The sequence below is a fragment of the Theropithecus gelada genome, chromosome 3 (genome assembly GCF_003255815.1).
Source record: "Theropithecus gelada isolate Dixy chromosome 3, Tgel_1.0, whole genome shotgun sequence".
In the NCBI taxonomy this organism is placed as follows: domain Eukaryota; kingdom Metazoa; phylum Chordata; class Mammalia; order Primates; family Cercopithecidae; genus Theropithecus; species Theropithecus gelada.
In genome coordinates this window covers 8,609,813-8,628,801 of record NC_037670.1, presented here as the reverse complement: position 1 = coordinate 8,628,801, position 18,989 = coordinate 8,609,813, and the positions used below count along the sequence as shown (strand labels likewise).

The window sequence follows — 18,989 nt, the reverse complement described above, 5'->3', positions numbered from 1 at the left end:
GAAAGGAAAGAAAACAGTGTTGTCACTCACATCCCCGGGCCACCCTGTCCTTTATTTTATTTCCCCCCACCCTGAGGAGGAAGGGTGTTGCCTTAAACACTCCCATTCTGGAGTTATTTGTGGTTTTTCCTAGAGTGCAGGACAGCAGGTTGGGAGGTCTAGAGTTTTCCAGGACTGTGGACCATTTTGATGGCCTCACCTCTGGACTCTGGGCCATTCTGATGGCCTCGCCTCTTCTCTGCTGTTGCTCACTCGGTGAATCCTGTTGCTCTGGGCAAAGCCGGGTCAGCCGCCTCTTTCCCTCCCCTGCAGGAAGGTGGAGGATCTGCAGTTCCGCGTGGAGGAGGAGTCCATCACCAAGGGAGACCTGGAGGTAACAGAGGCCCCTTCCCTGGGCACTCTTAGCACCAGTGCCTGGCCCTTGCTAGAGCAGATGGTCATGAGGTCCAGCAGCAACTCCAGGACCCTGGGGGAAGGGGCTGGTCACGGGGAAATGGGGAAGGATCAAAGGTCTAGTGTCTGAGGTGTGAGTGGCTCAGCCCCAGGATTCCCCCAGGGAAGCTGTGCTCCCCATGTCAGCAGCTGGATGGGGTGGGCAGGATGAACCCAGGGCAGGGCAGATGGAGGGCTGGGCCCCAGGATAGAGTGGCTGAGGTCTCCTGTCCCTTCTTCTTAGGCAATAGCCCTAAAGGTGCCCCTTCGTTCATCTTGGATTCCAGGTAAAATTTTGGCTGAAAGTAGCTTGCTGAGTCACAGAATTTGTAGGTAGGAAAACTGAGGCTCAGAGACCAATGGAGCTGGGCGTGGTGGCTCACACCTATAATCCCAGCACTTCAGGAGGCCAAGGCAGAGGATTACTTGAGCCCAGGAGTTCAAGACCAGCCTGGGCAACATAGCAATACCCCATCTCTACAAAAAATTTAAAAAGTTAGCCGAGCTTGGTTATGTGCACCTGTGGTCCCAGCTACTTGGGGAGGCTGAGGCTAGAGGATCGCTTGAGTCTGGGAGATGGAGGCTCCAGTGAGCTGTGATTGCACCTGTTTTGTTTGTTTGTTTGTTTTTTGGTTTTTTGGTTTTTGGTTTTGCTTTGTTTGTTTTTTTTTTGTGAGACTGTCTCAAAAAAAAAAAAAAAAAATGGATGTTGGGGCACAACCCGGCGTCAGAGCCTCAGCCCAGCTCGGCATGTTCTAATTAAGTTTCCCTCTTAGCCAAGGGGCAGGCCATGTGGTTGCTCCTGGCTGACTTTTCCATTGGCAGCTGCTCTCCTGCAGGGGTTGGATGGGGTTGTGCGAAAAGCACCTGTGTTTGCCAGGAACAGAGACCCCCTGTGCCAGCTGCAGTCAACATGGGGGCTTACTGAAGGGCTGTAGGAAAGGTCACAGCAGGGCAGGCCGTTCAGGGGACTGAAGCCAGAAGCAGCATCAGGAGCTAAGCCCATCCATGTGCCCTTGCTCAGGGCCTCCCTCCCATCTGTGTCTGGGGTCAGGCTCCTGTCTGTTTCCCACTGTGCCTCCCGGCTTGCTCTTCTCCCAGCCCCGCCCACTACCTACCAACTGTCATCCAGAGAGGCTCTGATTGGTCCTAGTGGTAGCCAATGGGCTGGCTGGCTCTGGATAGGGGTCCACCCCGGATCCAATCGGCCCTGGCTGGGAGAGGCAGAGGGCGGGACAGACAGTGACAGACAGCTAATTCAGTCCAAAGCGTTGCAGAATCCCCACTTGACGTTTTATTGTACCAAACTGAATTGTGATCATATTCATGGCAACCAGAAGGCAAAATGACCAAAGTCCCACTCATCCCTTCATCCCCACCCTTTTTTTTTTTTTTTTTTTTTTGAAAGGAGGTCCCCACTTTGCCCCCCCGGGGGGGAAAGGGCTGGCCTGGGCTCCCTGAAGCCTCCCCTTCCCGGGCTGGCGTTGCCTCATCCGCCTATCTAGCTGGGACTACAAGCGTGTTGCCCCACCCCCGCCTACTAATTTTTTTTTTTTTTTTTGTAGAGGCGGGGTCTCGCTATGTTGCCCAAGTGGGTCTCAAACTCCTAGGCTCAAGCAATTCTCCTGCCTCGGCCTCCCAAAGGGCTGGGATTACATGCGTGAGCCATCACATCTGGCCTCCACCCATCTTAAAAGTCAGAAATAAAAACCAGAGCCCCTCCTTGACCTCCTGGTCCCCTCCAGCTTTATCGCCCCACCTCTCTGCCTGTCTTTATTGCAGAACTCTCCAGGAGTTTATCAGGCTCATGGTCTTCCCTCCTGTCCACACTCCCCCAGCTGCACAATGAGAAGGCCCCATTCCAACTCCCCCGCCTCTTCTGCTGGCTGCTCCTCCTTCCTGTTCTCTGAACACTGGCCCATCCAAGAGCTCAGTCCCAGGCCCTTCACGTCTTGTCCACACTCACCCTGAGAGCTTCCAGACTGTGGCCTTCGTGCCCTGGATGAGCCCCTATGAGTCCCACGGTCTTCCCCAAGCTCCCTCTACCATGCCCACTTGACATCTCCACCCAATTGAGGAAGGAGTAAGCACCTGTATCAATTTCCTGGGGCTGCAGTAACGTACGGCCGCAAATGTGTGGCTTAAAACAACACAAACATATGCCCTCGCAGTTCTGGAAGCCAGAAGTCTAAAATCAAGGCTGGGCATGGTGGCTTATGCCTATAATCCCAACACTTTGGGGGGCCAAAGCGGGCGGATCACTTGAGGTCAGGAGTTCTAGACCAGCCTGGCCAACGTGGTGAAATACTGTCTCTACTAAAAATACAAAATTAGTTGGGCATGGTGGTGGGCGCCTGTAATCCCAGCTACTCTGGAGGCTGAGGCAGGGGAATCACTTGAACTCGGGAGGCGGAGGTTACGGTGAGCCGAGATTGCACCACTGCACTTCAGCCTGGACAGCAGATGAGACTCCTTCTCAAAAAAAGGAAAAAAAAAAAAAGTCTGAAATCAAGGTGTTGGTGAATCTATTCCAATCTACCTTCCAGTAGGATTGCCAGCAGCTTTTGGTGCTCCTTGGCCTGTATAACTGCATCAGGCCAGTCCCTGCCTCCTGTCACTTTGCCACCTTCCCTTTGTGGCACTTCACTTGACCATCTTATGGAGACAGCAGTCACTGGATTTAGGGCCCACTCTAATCCAATCCTAATCCAATATGACCTCATTTTAACTAACTACATGTGCAAGACCCTATTCCAAACAAGGTCACATTCGTTCTTTATTTTGTTTGATTTTTATAGAGATGGGATCTCACTATATTGTCCAGGCGGGTCTCAAACTTCTGAGCTCAAGCGATCCTCCCACCCTAGCCTCTCAAAATTCTGGGATTATAGGTGTGAACCACCATGGCTGGCTAAGGTCACATCCTGAGGTTCTGAGTGGGCATGAAATTTAAGAGGACACTATTCAACCCAGGACTGCAGCCCAAATGGAACATGTCCTAACTACATCTATCCAGGCCTCCCCTAACACCACCCCCCTTACAGTTCCCATCGCAGGAATTGGCCCCCAAATCCACACAGTTGGCTGGGCATGGTGGCTCACGCCTGTAATCCCAGTGCTTTGGGAGCCTGATACAAGAAGATTGCTTGAGCCCAGGAGTTTGAGACGAGCCTGGGCAACATAGCAAGACCCTGTTTCTACAAAAAATATAAAAAAATAAGGCAGGCATGGTGGCACATGCTTGTAATCCAAGCACTTTGGGAAGCCAGGGCGGGAGGACGGATTAAGCCCAGGAGTTTGAGACCAGCCTGGGCAACATAGGGAAACCTTGTCTCTACCAACAATGGAAAAATTATCCAGGTATGGTAATGCATACCTATGGTCCCAGCTACTTGGGAGGCTGAAGTGAGAGGATCGCTTGAGCCCGGACAGCTGAGGCTGCAGTGAGCTGTGATCACACCACTGCACTCCAGCCCGGGCAACAAAGCAAGAGCAAGACCTTGTCTCAAAAAATAAAGGCCGGGCGTGGTGGCTCACGTCTGTAATCGCAGCACTTTGGGAGGCCAAGGCGGGCGGATCATGAGGTCAGGAGTTTGAGACCAGCCTGACCAACATAGTGAAACCCCATCTCTACTAAAAATACAAAAAATTAGCCGGGCGTGGTGGTGGGCGCCTGTAATCCCAGCTACCCAGGAGGCTGAGATAGGAGAATTGCTTGAACCTGGGAGGCGGAGCTTGCAGTGAGCTGAGATTGCATCATTGCACTCCAGCCTGGGCGACAGTGCGAGACTCGTCTCAAAAATAAATAAATAAATAAAAATAAAATAAAAGTTAAACAATTTAAAAAATAGAAAATAAAAAATTCCTTTTGACCTTGTCTCCAAAATGATGCACATCCCCACAGCTGCTTCCCTGGGCCAGGCCCCAGCACCATGCCATAGATAGCCCTCTCCTTAGTCTTCTGTTCCTCCAAAGTCCATTCTCCACACTGAATCTAGTCTTTTTTTTAAATATCTTTTTCATTTTTAATGTTGGAAAATTTTAAGCCTATACAAAAATAGAGAAGACAGTATAATGACCTTTCATTTACTCATCACTCAGCTTCAACGGTTACCAACTCACCGCCAGTCTTATTTCAGGCATGCCCTGACCCAGGGCACCCCCCACATCCCAGACGTCATATGGCCAAATATTTTAAAAATGTAAATCAGACCGGGTGTGGTGGCTTACACCTGCAATCTCAATACTTGGGAGGTAGAGGTGGGAGGGTTACTTGAGGCCAGGAGTTAGAGACCAGTCTGGGCAGCATAGTGAGACCCCATCTCCACAAAAATTAAAGTATTCTGACTGGGTGCAGTGGCTCACGCCTATCATCCCAGCACTTTGGGAGGCCAAGGCGGGTGGATCACTTGAGGTCAGGAGATTCAGACCAGCCTGGCCAACATGGTGAAACCCTGTCTCTACTAAAAATACAAAAATTAGCTGGGCGTGGTGGTGGGCACCAGTAATCCCAGCTACTCAGGAAGCTGAGGCAGGAGAATCACTTGAGCCCAGGAGGCGGAGGTTGCAGTGAACCAAGATCATGCCACTGCACTCCAGCCTGGGCAACAGAGTGAGACTCTGTCTCAGAAACAAGTAGAAACAAAGAAACAAAATAAATAAAATAAAAAATTCACCAGGCATGGTAGCACATGCCTGTAGTCCCAGCTACTTGGGAGGCTGAGGCAGGAGGATCCTCTGAGTCCAGGAGGTTGAGGCTACAGTGAGCTATGATGGCGCCACTGCATTCCAGCCTGGGTGACAGAGCAAGACCCCATCTCTAAAAATAAATAAATAAAAAGTTTAAAAATATGGCTGGGTGTGGTGGCTCACGCCTGTAATCTCAGCACTTTGGGAAGCCAAGGTGGGTGGATCATTCGAGGTCAGGAACTCCAAACCAGCCTGGCTAACATGGAGAAACCCCATCTCTACTAAAAATACAAAAATTAGCTGGGCGTGGTGGCACTCACCTGTAATTCCAGCTACTTGGGAGGCTGAGGCAGGAGAATCGCTTGAACCCAGGAGGCTGAGGTTGCTGAGCCAGGCTTCCACCACTGCACTCCAGCCTGGGTGACAGAGCGAGACTCTGCCTCGAAAAAAATAATAATAATTTAAAAATAAAAATGTGAATCAGATCCTGCCCCTTTCCTGCTGACACATCTAGCACTGTGACATTTAATATCATCTAGGCTCTGTAGAGTGGGCCAGAGAAGCAGAGAAGACCCCCAGGGCCCAACCCCCCCGCCCCCCCCCACCATGTGTCCCAGCCCTGTCTCACACCCCTGCCCCTAAGTTATCATACACCAGGCTTTTCTGTTTCTGGAACACCAGAAGTTGTGTCTTGCCTCTGAGCTTTTCTACACGCTAGTTCCCCTGCCTGAAACACTTGCGCCTCTTCCTCTGGCGCCTGCCTTGTACAAGGAGTCTTTGTTGTCCTTCAGGACTCACTGATAAATTACATGTTTCCTCTATTTCACCTTCATTCCAGTTACTCTCTCCCCAGTGCTCTGTTCATAGTGCAAATCACAATCTGGAGTGATCTTCACTGTTCTTTTATGGTTTGCATCCCCCTCCACCCCCAGAATATAAACCCTTTGAGGGGCCAGGCGTGGTGACTCATATCTGTAATCCCAGCACTTTGGGAGGGTGAGGCGGGCAGATCACCTGAGGTCAGGGGTTGGAGATCAGCCAACATGGTGAAACCCCATCTCTACTCAAAAATACAAAAATTAGCTGGGCGTGATGGTAGGCACCTATAATCCCAGCTACTTGGGAGGCTGAGGCTGGAGAATCACTTGAACCTGGTAGGTGGAGGTTGCAGTGAGCCGAGATTGCACCACTGCATTCCAGCCTGGGTGAAAGAGGGAAACTCTGTCTCAACAAAAAAAAGAAAGAAAGTGAGAGGAGGAGTCCTTTGGAGTGGGACCAAAGGAAGTTGCCCTTGAAACTGGGAAGCTGGAGACTTTTTCTTGCCTGTGCGGGCTACTGGTTCAGTGCGTAGGATCATGCACCATCTATGAGGGTTCCAGGCAGGGCTGTTGTCCCCACCGACGGGGATGGGGTGGCTGGGATGGAGCTTGTGATTTTCTGGAAGAGACAGGCTGACTTCTTGTTGGCACTGGAACACACTGCCAGGAGGGAGGCGGGAGAGGCGGGGGAGGGAGGGAGAGGAGAGAAAGAGAGAGGGAGGGAGACAGGGAGGGGAGAGAGGGAGGGGGGGGGGGGGGGGGGGTGGGGGGAAGAGAAGGGGAGGGGGAGAAAACGAGGGAAGGAGAGAGACAGGGAGGGGAATGGAAAGAGAGAGGGTGGGAGAGAGGGATAAAGAAAGAAGGAGGGAGAGAGATGGGGGTGGGGTGGGGAGAAAGAAGAGAAAGTGGGAAGGAGAGGGGAGAGAGAGAAACGGAAGGAGAGAGGAGAGGAGAGAGAGAACCTTTTTTTGTTGTTCCTTAAGGAAAATTCAAGAAATAAAATAGGCCAAAGGACATAATCATCTCAATGTCTCTTAATGAATTGCAGGAGTATTTCTAATCAGGTGGTGTCCGTTTACACCTTCACCAATAGACAAGCTTCCGGGGTTTTATTACAGGTTTCACACCTAGATGGTGTTTCGCTAAGCCCCGCCCCTTCAGAACTGTCCTGCAGCTGCTTTAACCCCTTCTCTCCGGGAGTATAAAGAGGACCCTCTGGCTTCTCCCTAAGATGAACTTGGGTTTCCAAACCGCTCCAAATGTCCTCACCCTCCCCAGCTTCCCTTCCAAGATCTGTTATGTGAAATGCAAAAGCCAGTCTTGACACCCTGAGAATGCTGGCCTTTGTCAGCAGATGAAGCGGATATTGTCGAGCTGGGACAAAAGTGCCCTTGTGATTTATGGAGACCAGGCGTCCTCTGTGGGGTCCGGGGGGGTGGGCACCAATGGGGCCCGGCGGTGGGAGGCACAGCCCAGCCTCCACCAAGGAGGCTGGGGCCAAGAGAATCGCAAGGGCTCGGTACATTTTGGAAACATCTTTCGTGTTATGGGTTCTTGCACTTTTAGCACAGTCCTGGGGGGACGTCGAGCGGGAATCCCAGGGTCCTTTATTTATTCCTCATCCTGGGGGTCTCCTATGTACAGGATGCTTTGCCTACAACCAGTGACAGCCTGCAGGGGAACAGGAACAGGATGGGCCCCTCTCCAGGAGCAGGTCCTTGAAGACGGCCTTCAAGGTCAAGGGCTGCTAGTTGGGGGTGGGGGGGTGACAGAAAAGAAGCGAGGTGCCCATTGCTACCCCAAGTAGGGGCTGGCGAGGGAGGATGGCTGCAGCCCACCCCCCGCCCTGCACTGACCCAGCCGGGACACAGCAAGGGGTGGGCATCAGGCCCCACACCCCTCGCCTCCCCAGACTCTCTCTTTCCCTGAGCAATTCTGGCTCATGAATCTACTCTCCTCGCCTTGTTCACAGAAGATGACGCCTCCTCTCTCTCTCTCTCTCTTTCTTTCTCTCTCTCTCCGGCTTCTTCTTCCCTGTGCCCCCCCTCCCTGCGTCCCCGCCCCCCACCCCCCACCGTGTCCACCCTGGGTGGACCAGACCCAGACGCAGCTGGAGCACGCGCGCATTGGGGAGCTGGAACAGAGCCTGCTACTGGAGAAGGCGCAGGCCGAGCGGCTGCTCCGAGAATTAGCGGACAACAGGGTAACCGCACCCCCGCGCCACCGCACCCGCCTGGCCCGCCAGCCACCTTGCCCTTTGATGCCCTCTCCGGCTTCTCTGTTTCATTATTGACTCTCTTTCTTTAGCTGCTGTCATCTTTTTTTTTTTTTTTCTTTTGCATCCCCTTGGAGGAGGGAAGTCAAGATTTAGAAATCTGCTTATGTGGCCGGGCGCGGTGGTTCACGCCTGTAATCCCAGCACTTTGGGAGGCCAAGGAGGGTGGATCACCTGAGGTCAGGAGTTCGAGACCAGCCTGGCCAACATGGTGAAACCCCATCTCTACTAAAAATACAAAAATTAGCTGGGCATGGTGGCTCATGCCCATGATCCCAGCTACTTGGGAGGCTGAGGCAGGAGAATCGCTTGAACCCAGGAGGTGGAGGTTGCAGTGAGCTGAGATCGTGCCACTGCACTCCAGCCTGGGCGACAAAGCAAGACTCTGCCTCAAAAACAAAACAAAACAAAAAGAAATGTGCGTATGTTCCCCAGCTCAGTGTTGCTTATTGGGGCGGAGTTGGGGGGGCGGGGGTGGTCTTTGTTTTTTGGGACTTGGCTCCCTAGCTCATGGCCCCAGCAGCTGAGAACGTCCTGTGAGACCCCCCAATCCCCCCGCCATGCATTGCCACGACAAAGTGTTGGGACCCTTGGGAATGTCCCTCCCCTATGGAGGCAGACCCAGAAACCATTGATCCATGCCTCCTGTCTCCCCAGCTGAGGAGGCTGGGGAGAGGAAAGAGGTCAGGAACTGCAAATCTCTTCCCAAATTCTCTCACCCAGAGAGCCTGAAACATGCGGGCAGGAGGGGCTGGGCTGAAGGACTTGGGGCTGAGGAAGTGGTGGGGACTTTTGGGGGATTGGAGGTGTCCCCAGGGAATGGGGCTATGATGGGTTCCGAGCCATGGAACAGCTCTGCATGTGGGTGAGGCTTCCAGAGTCCTAGGGCATGGTTCTGAGTCCCTGCTCCAGGCCCCGCAGTCCCCTCCAGGCTTACCATGCACGCCTGGGACCCAGTACTCTGCAGGCATTCACATCCGAACAGCTGGCCAGCCCCCCAGCAGTCCCCTTAGAGGAAGCTAAAACAGGCAGCAAGTGATTACTGGAAAAGCACCCGGTAAACACTATGTAGTGTGGAAGGAGCAGTGGTCAGTTTCTGCATGTTGGCCTCAGTGCACAAGTGGTTGTTTGCATGTGTGCAGGTGTCCGGAGACACACAGGGTCCATTTGCACACACTGGCCATTGCTCAGTGACCATGTGCTTGTACGGTACACACTCATGTGCATGAAGACTGAACGCACAAACTGACCCAGTCACCGTGGATGGGCAGGAGCCCTCCAAATGCATCTTGAACTAGGGTTCAATCTGATGAAAACACAAAAACAGGGCTGGGCCTGGTGGCTCACACCTGTAATCCCAGCGCTTTGGGAGGCCAAAGTGGGTGAATCACCTGAGGTCATCTGAGGTCAGGAGTTCAAGACCAGCCTGACCAACATGGTGAAACCCCATTTCTATTAAAAATACAAAAATTAACTGGGCAGGGTGGTGCACACCTGTAGTCCCAGCTACTTGAGAGGCTGAAACAGGAGAATCATTTGAACTGGGGAGGTGGAGGTTGCAGTGAGCCCAGATCGCATCACTGCACTCCAGCCTGCGCAAGAGAGTGAGACTCCATCTCAAAAAAAACACAAAAACCAAAAAACAAAACAAAAATAGGTTTATTGAACTAAAGAATACCTTCAGAAATAAAATGTTTAAAGCTTGTAATAGATTTAAAGCTTGAAAATATCTCATTTTCGTATCTATGACCATCAACGTGATCAAGGTGGTTTTTTGGAGAATGGAGCCTCTAAGAGTTTTTTGCTGAAAGATGGGTCTGGGAGCACCCTGTTCTGCTTTAAGCATTAAACTGGACCCTTCTTGGCCACTGCCTCCAGCCAGCCGCCTGGCTGGGGACCTTCCTAGGGCAGGATAATGCAAAATTCACTTTGGCCTCTGCTCTTCAAAAAGAATGTTAACAACAACAAAATTTCTTAATAAAAATACAAAGCACTAACTCGGTTGGGCGTGGTGGCTCATGCCCATAGAGTCCCAGCTGCTCTTGAGGCTGAGGCAGGAAGATTGCTTGAGCCCAGCAATTTGAGGGTGCAGTGAGCTATTATTGTGCGGCTGCACTCCAGCTTGGGCAACATAGCTAGACCCATGTCTCTTTAAAAAAAAAAAAAAAAAAAAAAAGGCTGGGCGCTGTGGCTCACGCCTATAATCCCAACACTTTGGGAGGCCAAGGCGGGTGGATCACTTGAGGCTTGGAGTTTGAGACCAGCGAAGGCAAAAGGGTGACACACCATCTATACCAAAAAATACCAAAATTCCCCAGGTGCATGGTGGTGAGTGCCTGTAGTCCCAGCTACTTGGGAGGCTGAGGCAGGAGAATCGCTTGAACCTGGGAAGTGGAGGTTACAGTGAGCTGAGATCACGCCACTGCATTCCAGCCTGCGTGACAGAGCGAGACTCAAAAAAAAAAAAAAAAAAAAGAAAAGCTGTAACTTCAAATAGGTGGTTTCTTTTAACCACCAATTTGTCCAAGCCACCTAGGTAGAGGAGTGGCGACAGCTGGCTCTGAATCTTTGGGGTACAGCCAGGGGAATCTTTCTGGATGCTGTGATGGGCAGGGCCTCTATGTCCAGCCCATACTCAGGAGGGAGTGGGGGCCTTTCCCTTCCCATGACCACCTGCTGGGGTTGGTGTCCTCTAGTGGAGGCCCCCCGACCCCCACCATTGTGCCCTCCTCACCTTCCAGCCAGCCAGCCCGCCCGCTGATCCCTGCCTCCCTCTCTCCCCGCAGCTGACCACAGTGGCGGAGAAGTCTCGGGTGCTGCAGCTGGAGGAGGAGCTCACCCTGCGCCGCGGTGAGATCGAGGAGCTCCAGCAGTGCCTGTTGCACTCAGGCCCCCCGCCCCCCGACCACCCCGATGCGGCCGAGACCCTGCGGCTGCGGGAGCGCCTGCTCTCGGCCAGCAAGGAGCACCAGAGGGAGAGCGGAGTGCTGCGGGATAAATACGAGAAGGCCCTGAAGGCCTACCAGGCGGAGGTGGACAAGCTCCGCGCGGCCAACGAGAAGTACGCACAGGAGGTGGCAGGCCTGAAGGACAAAGTTCAGCAGGCCACTAGCGAGAACATGGGGCTCATGGACAACTGGAAATCCAAACTGGACTCGCTGGCCTCGGACCACCAGAAGTCCCTGGAGGACCTCAAAGCCACCCTGAACTCGGGCCCAGGCGCCCAGCAGAAGGAGATCGGCGAGCTGAAGGCGGTGATGGAGGGTATCAAGATGGAGCACCAGCTGGAGCTGGGTAACTTGCAGGCCAAGCATGACCTGGAGACCGCCGTGCACGTGAAGGAGAAGGAGGCCCTGCGGGAGAAGCTGCAGGAGGCCCAGGAGGAGCTGGCCGGGCTGCAGCGGCACTGGCGGGCCCAGCTGGAGGTGCAAGCCAGCCAGCACCGGTTGGAGCTGCAGGAGGCCCAGGACCAGCGCCGGGATGCCGAGCTGCGCGTGCACGAGCTGGAAAAGCTGGACGTGGAGTACCGGGGCCAGGCGCAGGCCATCGAGTTCCTCAAGGAGCAGATCTCGCTGGCCGAGAAGAAGATGCTGGACTACGAGCGGCTGCAGCGGGCAGAAGCCCAGAGCAAACAGGAGGCCGAGAGGTTGCGGGAGAAGCTCCTGGTGGCTGAGAACAGACTCCAGGCTGTGGAGACCCTGTGCTCCTCCCAGCACACCCACGTAGGCACCTGCCTGTCCTGCTGGGGTGGGAGGATCGGGCTGGGGAGGGCTTGGGCGTTTGCTGACTTCTGTTATATAGCCCAGGAAGCCATTTCCCTTGTCCCTGAGAACATGCCTGGGGCAGTCAAGGAAGGGGTCACCTGGCCAAGGAGCTCCTTGGCCCTCTGTTAGAGGGGCAGCACGCCCCGGTGACCAGGGAGAACCGAAGCTGGTCTGAGCTGACCTGGCTGCGTCCCCCCGACAGAGCAGGCCTAGAGAGATGGGACCTCGGTGCAGAAAATGGGCTTTGATTTACCCACACATGTCTTAGGGTGCAGGGCTCCTGGGACCCGGGACCTCAGACCCTGTGCCCTGGGGCTGGCACAGACCTGAAGGGAAATTCTGCCCATCCCCCCCCCCCAACTCAGAAGCTCACCTGGGGAACCAGCGGCAGCCCCCTTTCTGCCAGTCCTAACGAGACTTTAGCAATGGTGCCAACAAGTACTTCCCCAGAATGTGGGAGTTCCCAGAGTGGGGTCTGGAAGGCTAGAGGGGGTGGCCCTAAAGAGGTCGCTGTCATCAATGTCAATTTTGTTCCAAATCTAGAAATTCCTTAAGCATCTGCCCCTTCTTCCTTCAGCTGAACCCATCCTCCCAGCCCCTCTGAGGAGGTCAACACCCAGGTGGGCTGTGCCCACTCCACCAGGGCCAGGAAGGGCCTTTTGAGTGGCTCTGTGTACCACATCTTGTGCAGGCCCTGTGTGACTCCATTTCACCTTAACACCCTTAGATTGATACTGGCTGCATTTCACAGGTGAGCAAACCAAGACTTTCCCAGATCCCCAGCTGCTCAGTGGCAGAGATCTCCAACCCCACTGCCTGTGGGGCTGACAGAGGGTACCCAAGACGACAGGAATGAATTCATAGGAGGGATGGCTAGCAGCGGACTCTTGCCTGTATGCAAATTGTACTCAGGGATTGTTGAGTTTCCAGTTCCCCCACATACATTATTTTTATTTTTATTTTTATTTTTGAGATGGAGTTTCACTCTTGTTGCCCGGGCTGGAGTGCAGTGGTGTGATCTCGGCTCACTGCAACCTCCGCCTCCCAGGTTCAAGCAATTCTCCTGACTCAGCCTCCCAAGTAGCTGCGATTATAGGTGTGCACCACCACGCCCAGCTAATTTTTATATTTTTAGTAGAGACGGGGTTTTGCCATGTAGTCCACGTTGGTCTCAAACTCCTGACTTCGGGTGATCCACCCTCCTCAGCCTCCCAAAGTGCTGGGATTACAGGCGTGAGCCACCATCCCTGGCTTTTTTTGGTTTTGTTTTTGAGACAGGTTCTTGCTCTGTCTCCCAGGTTGCAGTGCAGTGGCATGATCATGGCTCACTGCAGTCTCAACCTCCCAGGTTTGAGTGAGCCTCCCACTTCAGCCTCCCAAGTCACTGGGACCACAGGTGTGCCCCACCATACCCAGCTAATTTTTATAGTTTTTGTAGAGACAGGGTTTCACCATGTTGCCCAGGCTGGTCTCGAACTCCTAGGCTCAAGCCATCTGCCTGCCTTTGCCTCCCAAAGTGCTGGGATTACAGGGAGGAGGTACTGCACCTGGCCACCCTCATGTATATTCAAACCAGGATTTAGGGCCGGGTGTGGTGGCTCACACCTATAATCCCAGCATTTCGAGAGGCTGAGGCAGGAGGATTGCTTCAGGCCAGGAGTTTGAGACCAGCCTGGAAAACACAGTTAGACCCCATCCCTACAAAAATAAAACATTAGCCAAGTACAGTGGTAGTGTACCTGTAGTCCCCAGCTACACTGGAGGCTGAGGCAAGAGGATCACTTGAGCCTAGGGATTTGAGGCTGCAGTGAGCTATGATTGTACCACTGCACTCCAGCCGGGCACGGTGGCTCAAGCCTGTAATCCCAGCACTTTGGGAGACCGAGACGGGCGGATCACGAGGTCAGGAGATCGAGACCATCCTGGCTAACACGGCAAAACCCCGTCTCTATTAAAAAATAAAAAAATTAGCTGGTGTGGTGGCGGGCACCTGTAGTCCCAGCTGCTCGGGAGGCTGAGGCAGGAGAATGGCGTAAACCCGGGAGGCGGAGCTTGCAGTGAGCTGAGATCCGGCCACTGCACTCCAGCCTGGGTGACAGAGCGAGACTCTGTCTCAAAAAAAAAAAAAAAGAAAATAAACAAAAAAACCCGGAATGTAGCATGTGGGCAATAAGTTCTCAGGACTTCTGATTCCAGGGTGCTTTTTGTCTAAAAGGAAATCTTTCTGCATCATGCCTTGAGGTCCATTGCAACAGCCTTCCTGCCCCTTCTCCCAGGGGGGGAATATTTTTTTTTTTTTTTTCTTAAGCAATTGCTCTCCCAGGATCCTGGGCTGAAAGGAAAGGAAGAAACCCAAATTAGCTTATGTGCACATGGCCTGATTAGCTGCTCAGGGCAGGCAGAAACAGCCTGCAACTCAGAAACTGAATTCCCTGAGCAGGGAGGTTTGAGGCTGCTGTGATTCCACAGAGCATGGGGGACAGAGGCCTGAGGACGCCTCCCCCAGCCACTGCCCTTCACTCACAGGTGCCCTTGGGCCAAGGAGTAGTAGTGACCTCAGAAAGCCCATCTATTGGCCAGGCGCAGTGGCTCACAGCTGTAATCCCAGCTACTCAGGACGCTGAGGCACCAGGATGGCTTGAACCCGGGAGGTGGAGGTTGCAGTGAGCTGAGATCGTGCCACTGCACTCTGGCCTGGGCAACAGAGGGAGACTCCGTCTGGAAAAAATGAAAGCCCATCTGTTGATTTTCTATACACACTGGGGCTTCAGTCTAAATGCATATGTCCCCACGTTCAGAGGTTTAGGTCTAAGGACAACTGGATTTTTGGTCCATGTAGTAAATATGGGAATTTAAAAAATTATTTTAGTGGCCGGGCATGGTGGCTCACGCCTGTAATCCCAGCACTTTGGGAGGCCAAGGCGGGCAGATCACGAGGTCAGGAGTTTGAGACCAACCTGGCCAACATAGTGAAACCCCGTCTCTACTAAAAATACAAAAAGTTAGCCAGGTGTGGTGGCGGGTGCCTGTAGTCCCAGCTACTCAGGAGGCTGAGGCAGGAGAATCGCTTCACAATCTAGGAGGCAGAAGTTGCAGTGAGCCGAGATCATACCACTGCACTCCAGCCTGGGCGACAGAGTGAGACTCCTTCTCAAAAAATAATAATAAAATTTTTAAAAACCACAAAAATTAGCTGGGTGTGGTGGCGGGCGCCTGTAATCCCAGCTACTCAGGAGGCTGAGGCAGGAGAATCGCTTAAACCCGGGAAGCGAAGGTTACAGTGAGCCGAGATTGAGCCACTGCACTCTAGCCTGGACATCAGGGCAAGACTCCATCTCCAAAAAAAAAAAAAAAAATTGAGTGTGTTCCTCATTACTGCATCGTATATAAATTATGATCCAAGGGGCTTAGTTCATTACAACTAATTGAGACTCAAATGGGACTTGGGATGTATGAACAGAAGTATGAGGGGCAGGATGATGGAGATGACTGCCTACTCAGCTCTGTGCTGCCCTGATCTGCAGTGGCAGACTCTGGCTGGCTCAGAGGACAGCCAGCCTGGGCAGGAGACTGGAAACTCCTGCCAAGAGTGGCAGGGAGCCTACTGGTTGTGTTTTGACTTTTGTCATAGTGATGTGTGCCAGGCTGATTTTTTTTTTTTTTAATCGGTCTTTTCTTCTTTGGCCTCTGAGTTTATTATTAAAAAGAAATGTTGGAGAGAAAGAAGCTAGCATTTAATAAAGTCCCTCCAGGAGGTGGCCCCAAGCACACTGTGCACACACTAACCCAAAGCAGCCAATGTTTGTTTGATGGATGGGAAACTGAGTCCAGAAGTCTTGTCTCGGAGACAGAGAAACGAATTCCCAGGACAAATTTCTGTAGGCGTCGCAGGGAAGGAGCCATCTGTTTAATATAATAAACATTTTCAACAAAGCAAGGGTAGGAGGTATTCATGTATAAGCTGCACGAGCGGCCTTCAGCGGAGCTGAGTGCAGAGTGGGGGTCCTCTGTTGTCAGGGAGGTCAGACTGAGGATGTCTGCACTCCCTGCCACTGCAGCAAGTCCCTGAGTCCGTCACTGAGGTCCCCCTTTGTAGGGGTAGGGCGTGCAAACTACAGGTGTGCTTGCTGTACTGGCTGGGGCTGGGGCCAAGGGGCAGAGGCGAGCATCCCCCTTACAGGGGCTCTTTTTGCAGATGATTGAGTCGAATGACATTTCAGAGGAGACGATCAGGACGAAGGAAACTGTGGAGGGTGAGTGGCCGCCGGGCCGGGCGGGACTCTGGGCTCTGGGAAGAGGCTGGCGGGCTCTGCCTTTCTGCTGGGTCACATTTTGGTTTGCATCATCTGCCATTTGGTGAGAGTCAACTCCTGTGTGCAGTGAGCTATGTACTCCTGCAAGGGAGGAGGCCAGTTTACAGAGGGATGGGCATCGCACCAGCCTCCCAAGTTGCTGTCTTTTTTGTTTTTGTTTTGTTTTTAAACATTTAATAGAATATTAACCTTCATGGAATATCGAATCTTATTATTTGTTTGATTTATACTTTATTTTTATTTATTTAGTTTATACTTTATTTTTATCTATTTATTTATTTATTTTAGATGGAGTCTCACTCTGTCGCCAGGCTGGAGTGCAGTGGTGCAATCTCAGCTCACTGCAACCTCCAACTACCTGGTTCAGGCGATTCTCCTGCCTCGGCCTCCCGAGTAGCTGGGATTACAGGCATGTGCCACCACACCCAGCTAATTTTTGTATTTTTAGTAGAGACAGGGTTTCACCATGTTGACCAGGGTGGTCTCCGTCTCCTGACATCACGATCCGCCCGCCTTGGCCTCCCAAAGTGCTGGGATTACAGGCATGAGCCACCATGCCCAGCCGGTTTAAACTTTAAAAACAGGTCTAAACTTCAAATGGTTCAAAGGGCATATGGCAAAGTATTCTCTGTTCTCTATTCTTCCCTCCCTGAAGGTGCAGTGTTAGCTTCTTTATATCCCCTTTCCAGAAATATTTTATGCAGGTACGAGCAACCAAGTGACACAAATGGTACCATACCTTCCATTCTTTCAGCTCCTTGATTTATTCCATTTAACAATGTATCTTGGAGAGGGTTCCTTATCAGTAGTACATTCTTTTTCAGGGTACAGAATATTCCATTGTGTGGAGGTACCATTGTGTATTTAGCTGGTTTCCGGTAACAATCACAGATTGTTTCCAGTCTTGGTCAATTACAAAGATGGTAGATTGTTTCCAGCCTTGGTCAATTACAAACACCACTGTAGTAAATTACTTTGACTTCCATTGGGTTCAACCAATTTTAACTCCCACCAGCTGTGGCTGAAAGCCTGTTTCCCCTCAAACTCCATCAACAAAACATTTGATCAGACTTTGTGATCTTTGCCAATCTGAAATGTAAAAGGTGTTATCTGATGTAACTTCAACGCACCTTTCTCTTACATGGATGAAGTTAAGAGGTATTTCTATTTGCATTTTTTTTTTTTTTAAGATGGAGTCTCACTCTGTTGCCCAGGCTGGAGTGCAGTGATGCGATCTCCACTCACCACAACCTCCACCTCCCAGGTTCAAGTGATTCTCCTGCCTCAGCCTCCCAAGTAGCTGGGACTACAGGCGCATGTCACCATGCCCTGCTAATTTTTTTTTTTTTTTTTAGTAGAGACAGAATTTCACTATGTTGGCCAGGCTGGTCTTATACTCTTGACCTCATGATCTGCCTGCCTCAGCCTCCCAAAGTGCTGGGATTACAGGCATGAGCCACCATACCTGGCTTCTATTTGCATTTCTATTTGTGTCTTTTGACCATTTTTTCTGATTGGGTTATTGATCTTTTTGCTGATTTTCAGAAGCTCTTTATATATGACATTGCAAACATTCCCCCACTTTGTCGTTTGCTTTTTGACTTTTTTGTTATGGTGGTGTTGGCCGTGCAGATATTTTAAAAATCAGGCCAGGTACAGTGGCTCACACTTGTAATCCCAGCACTTTGGGAGGCTGAGGTAGGAGAATTGCTTGAACCCAGGAGTTCAAGACCAGCCTGGGCAACATAGTGAGACTCTGCCTCTACAAAAAATACCCCCAAAAAATATTAGCCAGGTATGGTGGCGTGCAGCTATAGTCCCAGGTACTTGGGAAGGTGAGGCGGGAGGATCGCTTGAGCCCAGGAAGGGGAGGCTGCAGTGAGCTATGATCATGCTACTGCACTCCAGCTTGAGCGACAGAGTGAGACCCTGTCACAAAAAAAAAAAAAAAAAAAAGAAATCAATTCTTTTTTAGTTTTAAAAATGTATCCAGTGCTTTATTCTGGTACTTTTTTGTCCTATTTTCTATGCTGAAATCTCTGATCCATCTATAATTCATCCTTATATAAGGTGTGAGATAAGGATGCATTTTTATTTTTTCCCAAAGAAATACCTACTTATCCCAACACTATTTTTGAAAATGGTCATTTTCTTCCCCCAACCCTCACTGATTGGAATTACTAACCTTATCGTCTTTAAATTCACTTATGTAATTGACTCTATTTCTGGACTTTTGTTCCATTCCAATGACTTGTTATTCTCTTTATGTGCCAATTCTATAATGTTTTAATTAGTCAAGCTTTGTCTATGTTGTAATTTCTGGCATGGCTTGTTCTTCTCTGCTTTATCAAAATTCTCTTGGCTATTGTTTAAAAATTAAGCTGAAATTAACATAAAATAGACATGACATGTGCAGGTTTGTTATAAAATTAACATGAAAAAAATTAACATAGCATACAATCAGCCATTTTAAAGCAAATACTTCAATGGCATTTAGCGCAGTCAACAATGTAGTACACCCAGCACTTCTATCTGGTTTCCAAAACATTCTCATGGCCTGGATGCAGTGGCTCACACCTGTAATCCCAGCACTTTGGGAGGCCCGGGCAGGAGAATTGCTTGAAGTCAGGAGTTCAAGACCAGCCTGGACAACATGGAGAAACCCCATCTCTACAAAAGAAAAGAAAAAGAAATAAAG

The 18,989-nt window shown here is 51.2% G+C and overlaps 1 protein-coding gene across 4 annotated transcripts in view; it reads left to right on the top strand.

Moving 5' to 3' along the window:
* CLIP2 (CAP-Gly domain containing linker protein 2) overlaps positions 1-18,989 on the top strand; it is a 112,034-nt gene that overhangs the window by 71,568 nt on the left and 21,477 nt on the right. For 2 of the 4 annotated variants that reach the window (XM_025380300.1, XM_025380299.1), the window contains 4 exons: positions 313-373; positions 8,038-8,142; positions 11,001-11,936; positions 16,174-16,231. In XM_025380300.1, the coding sequence (XP_025236085.1) occupies positions 313-373; positions 8,038-8,142; positions 11,001-11,936; positions 16,174-16,231 (1,160 nt within the window). The remainder of the gene's footprint in view (positions 1-312; positions 374-8,037; positions 8,143-11,000; positions 11,937-16,173; positions 16,232-18,989) is intronic. The other 2 variants (XM_025380302.1, XM_025380301.1) reach the window with 1 other exon arrangement.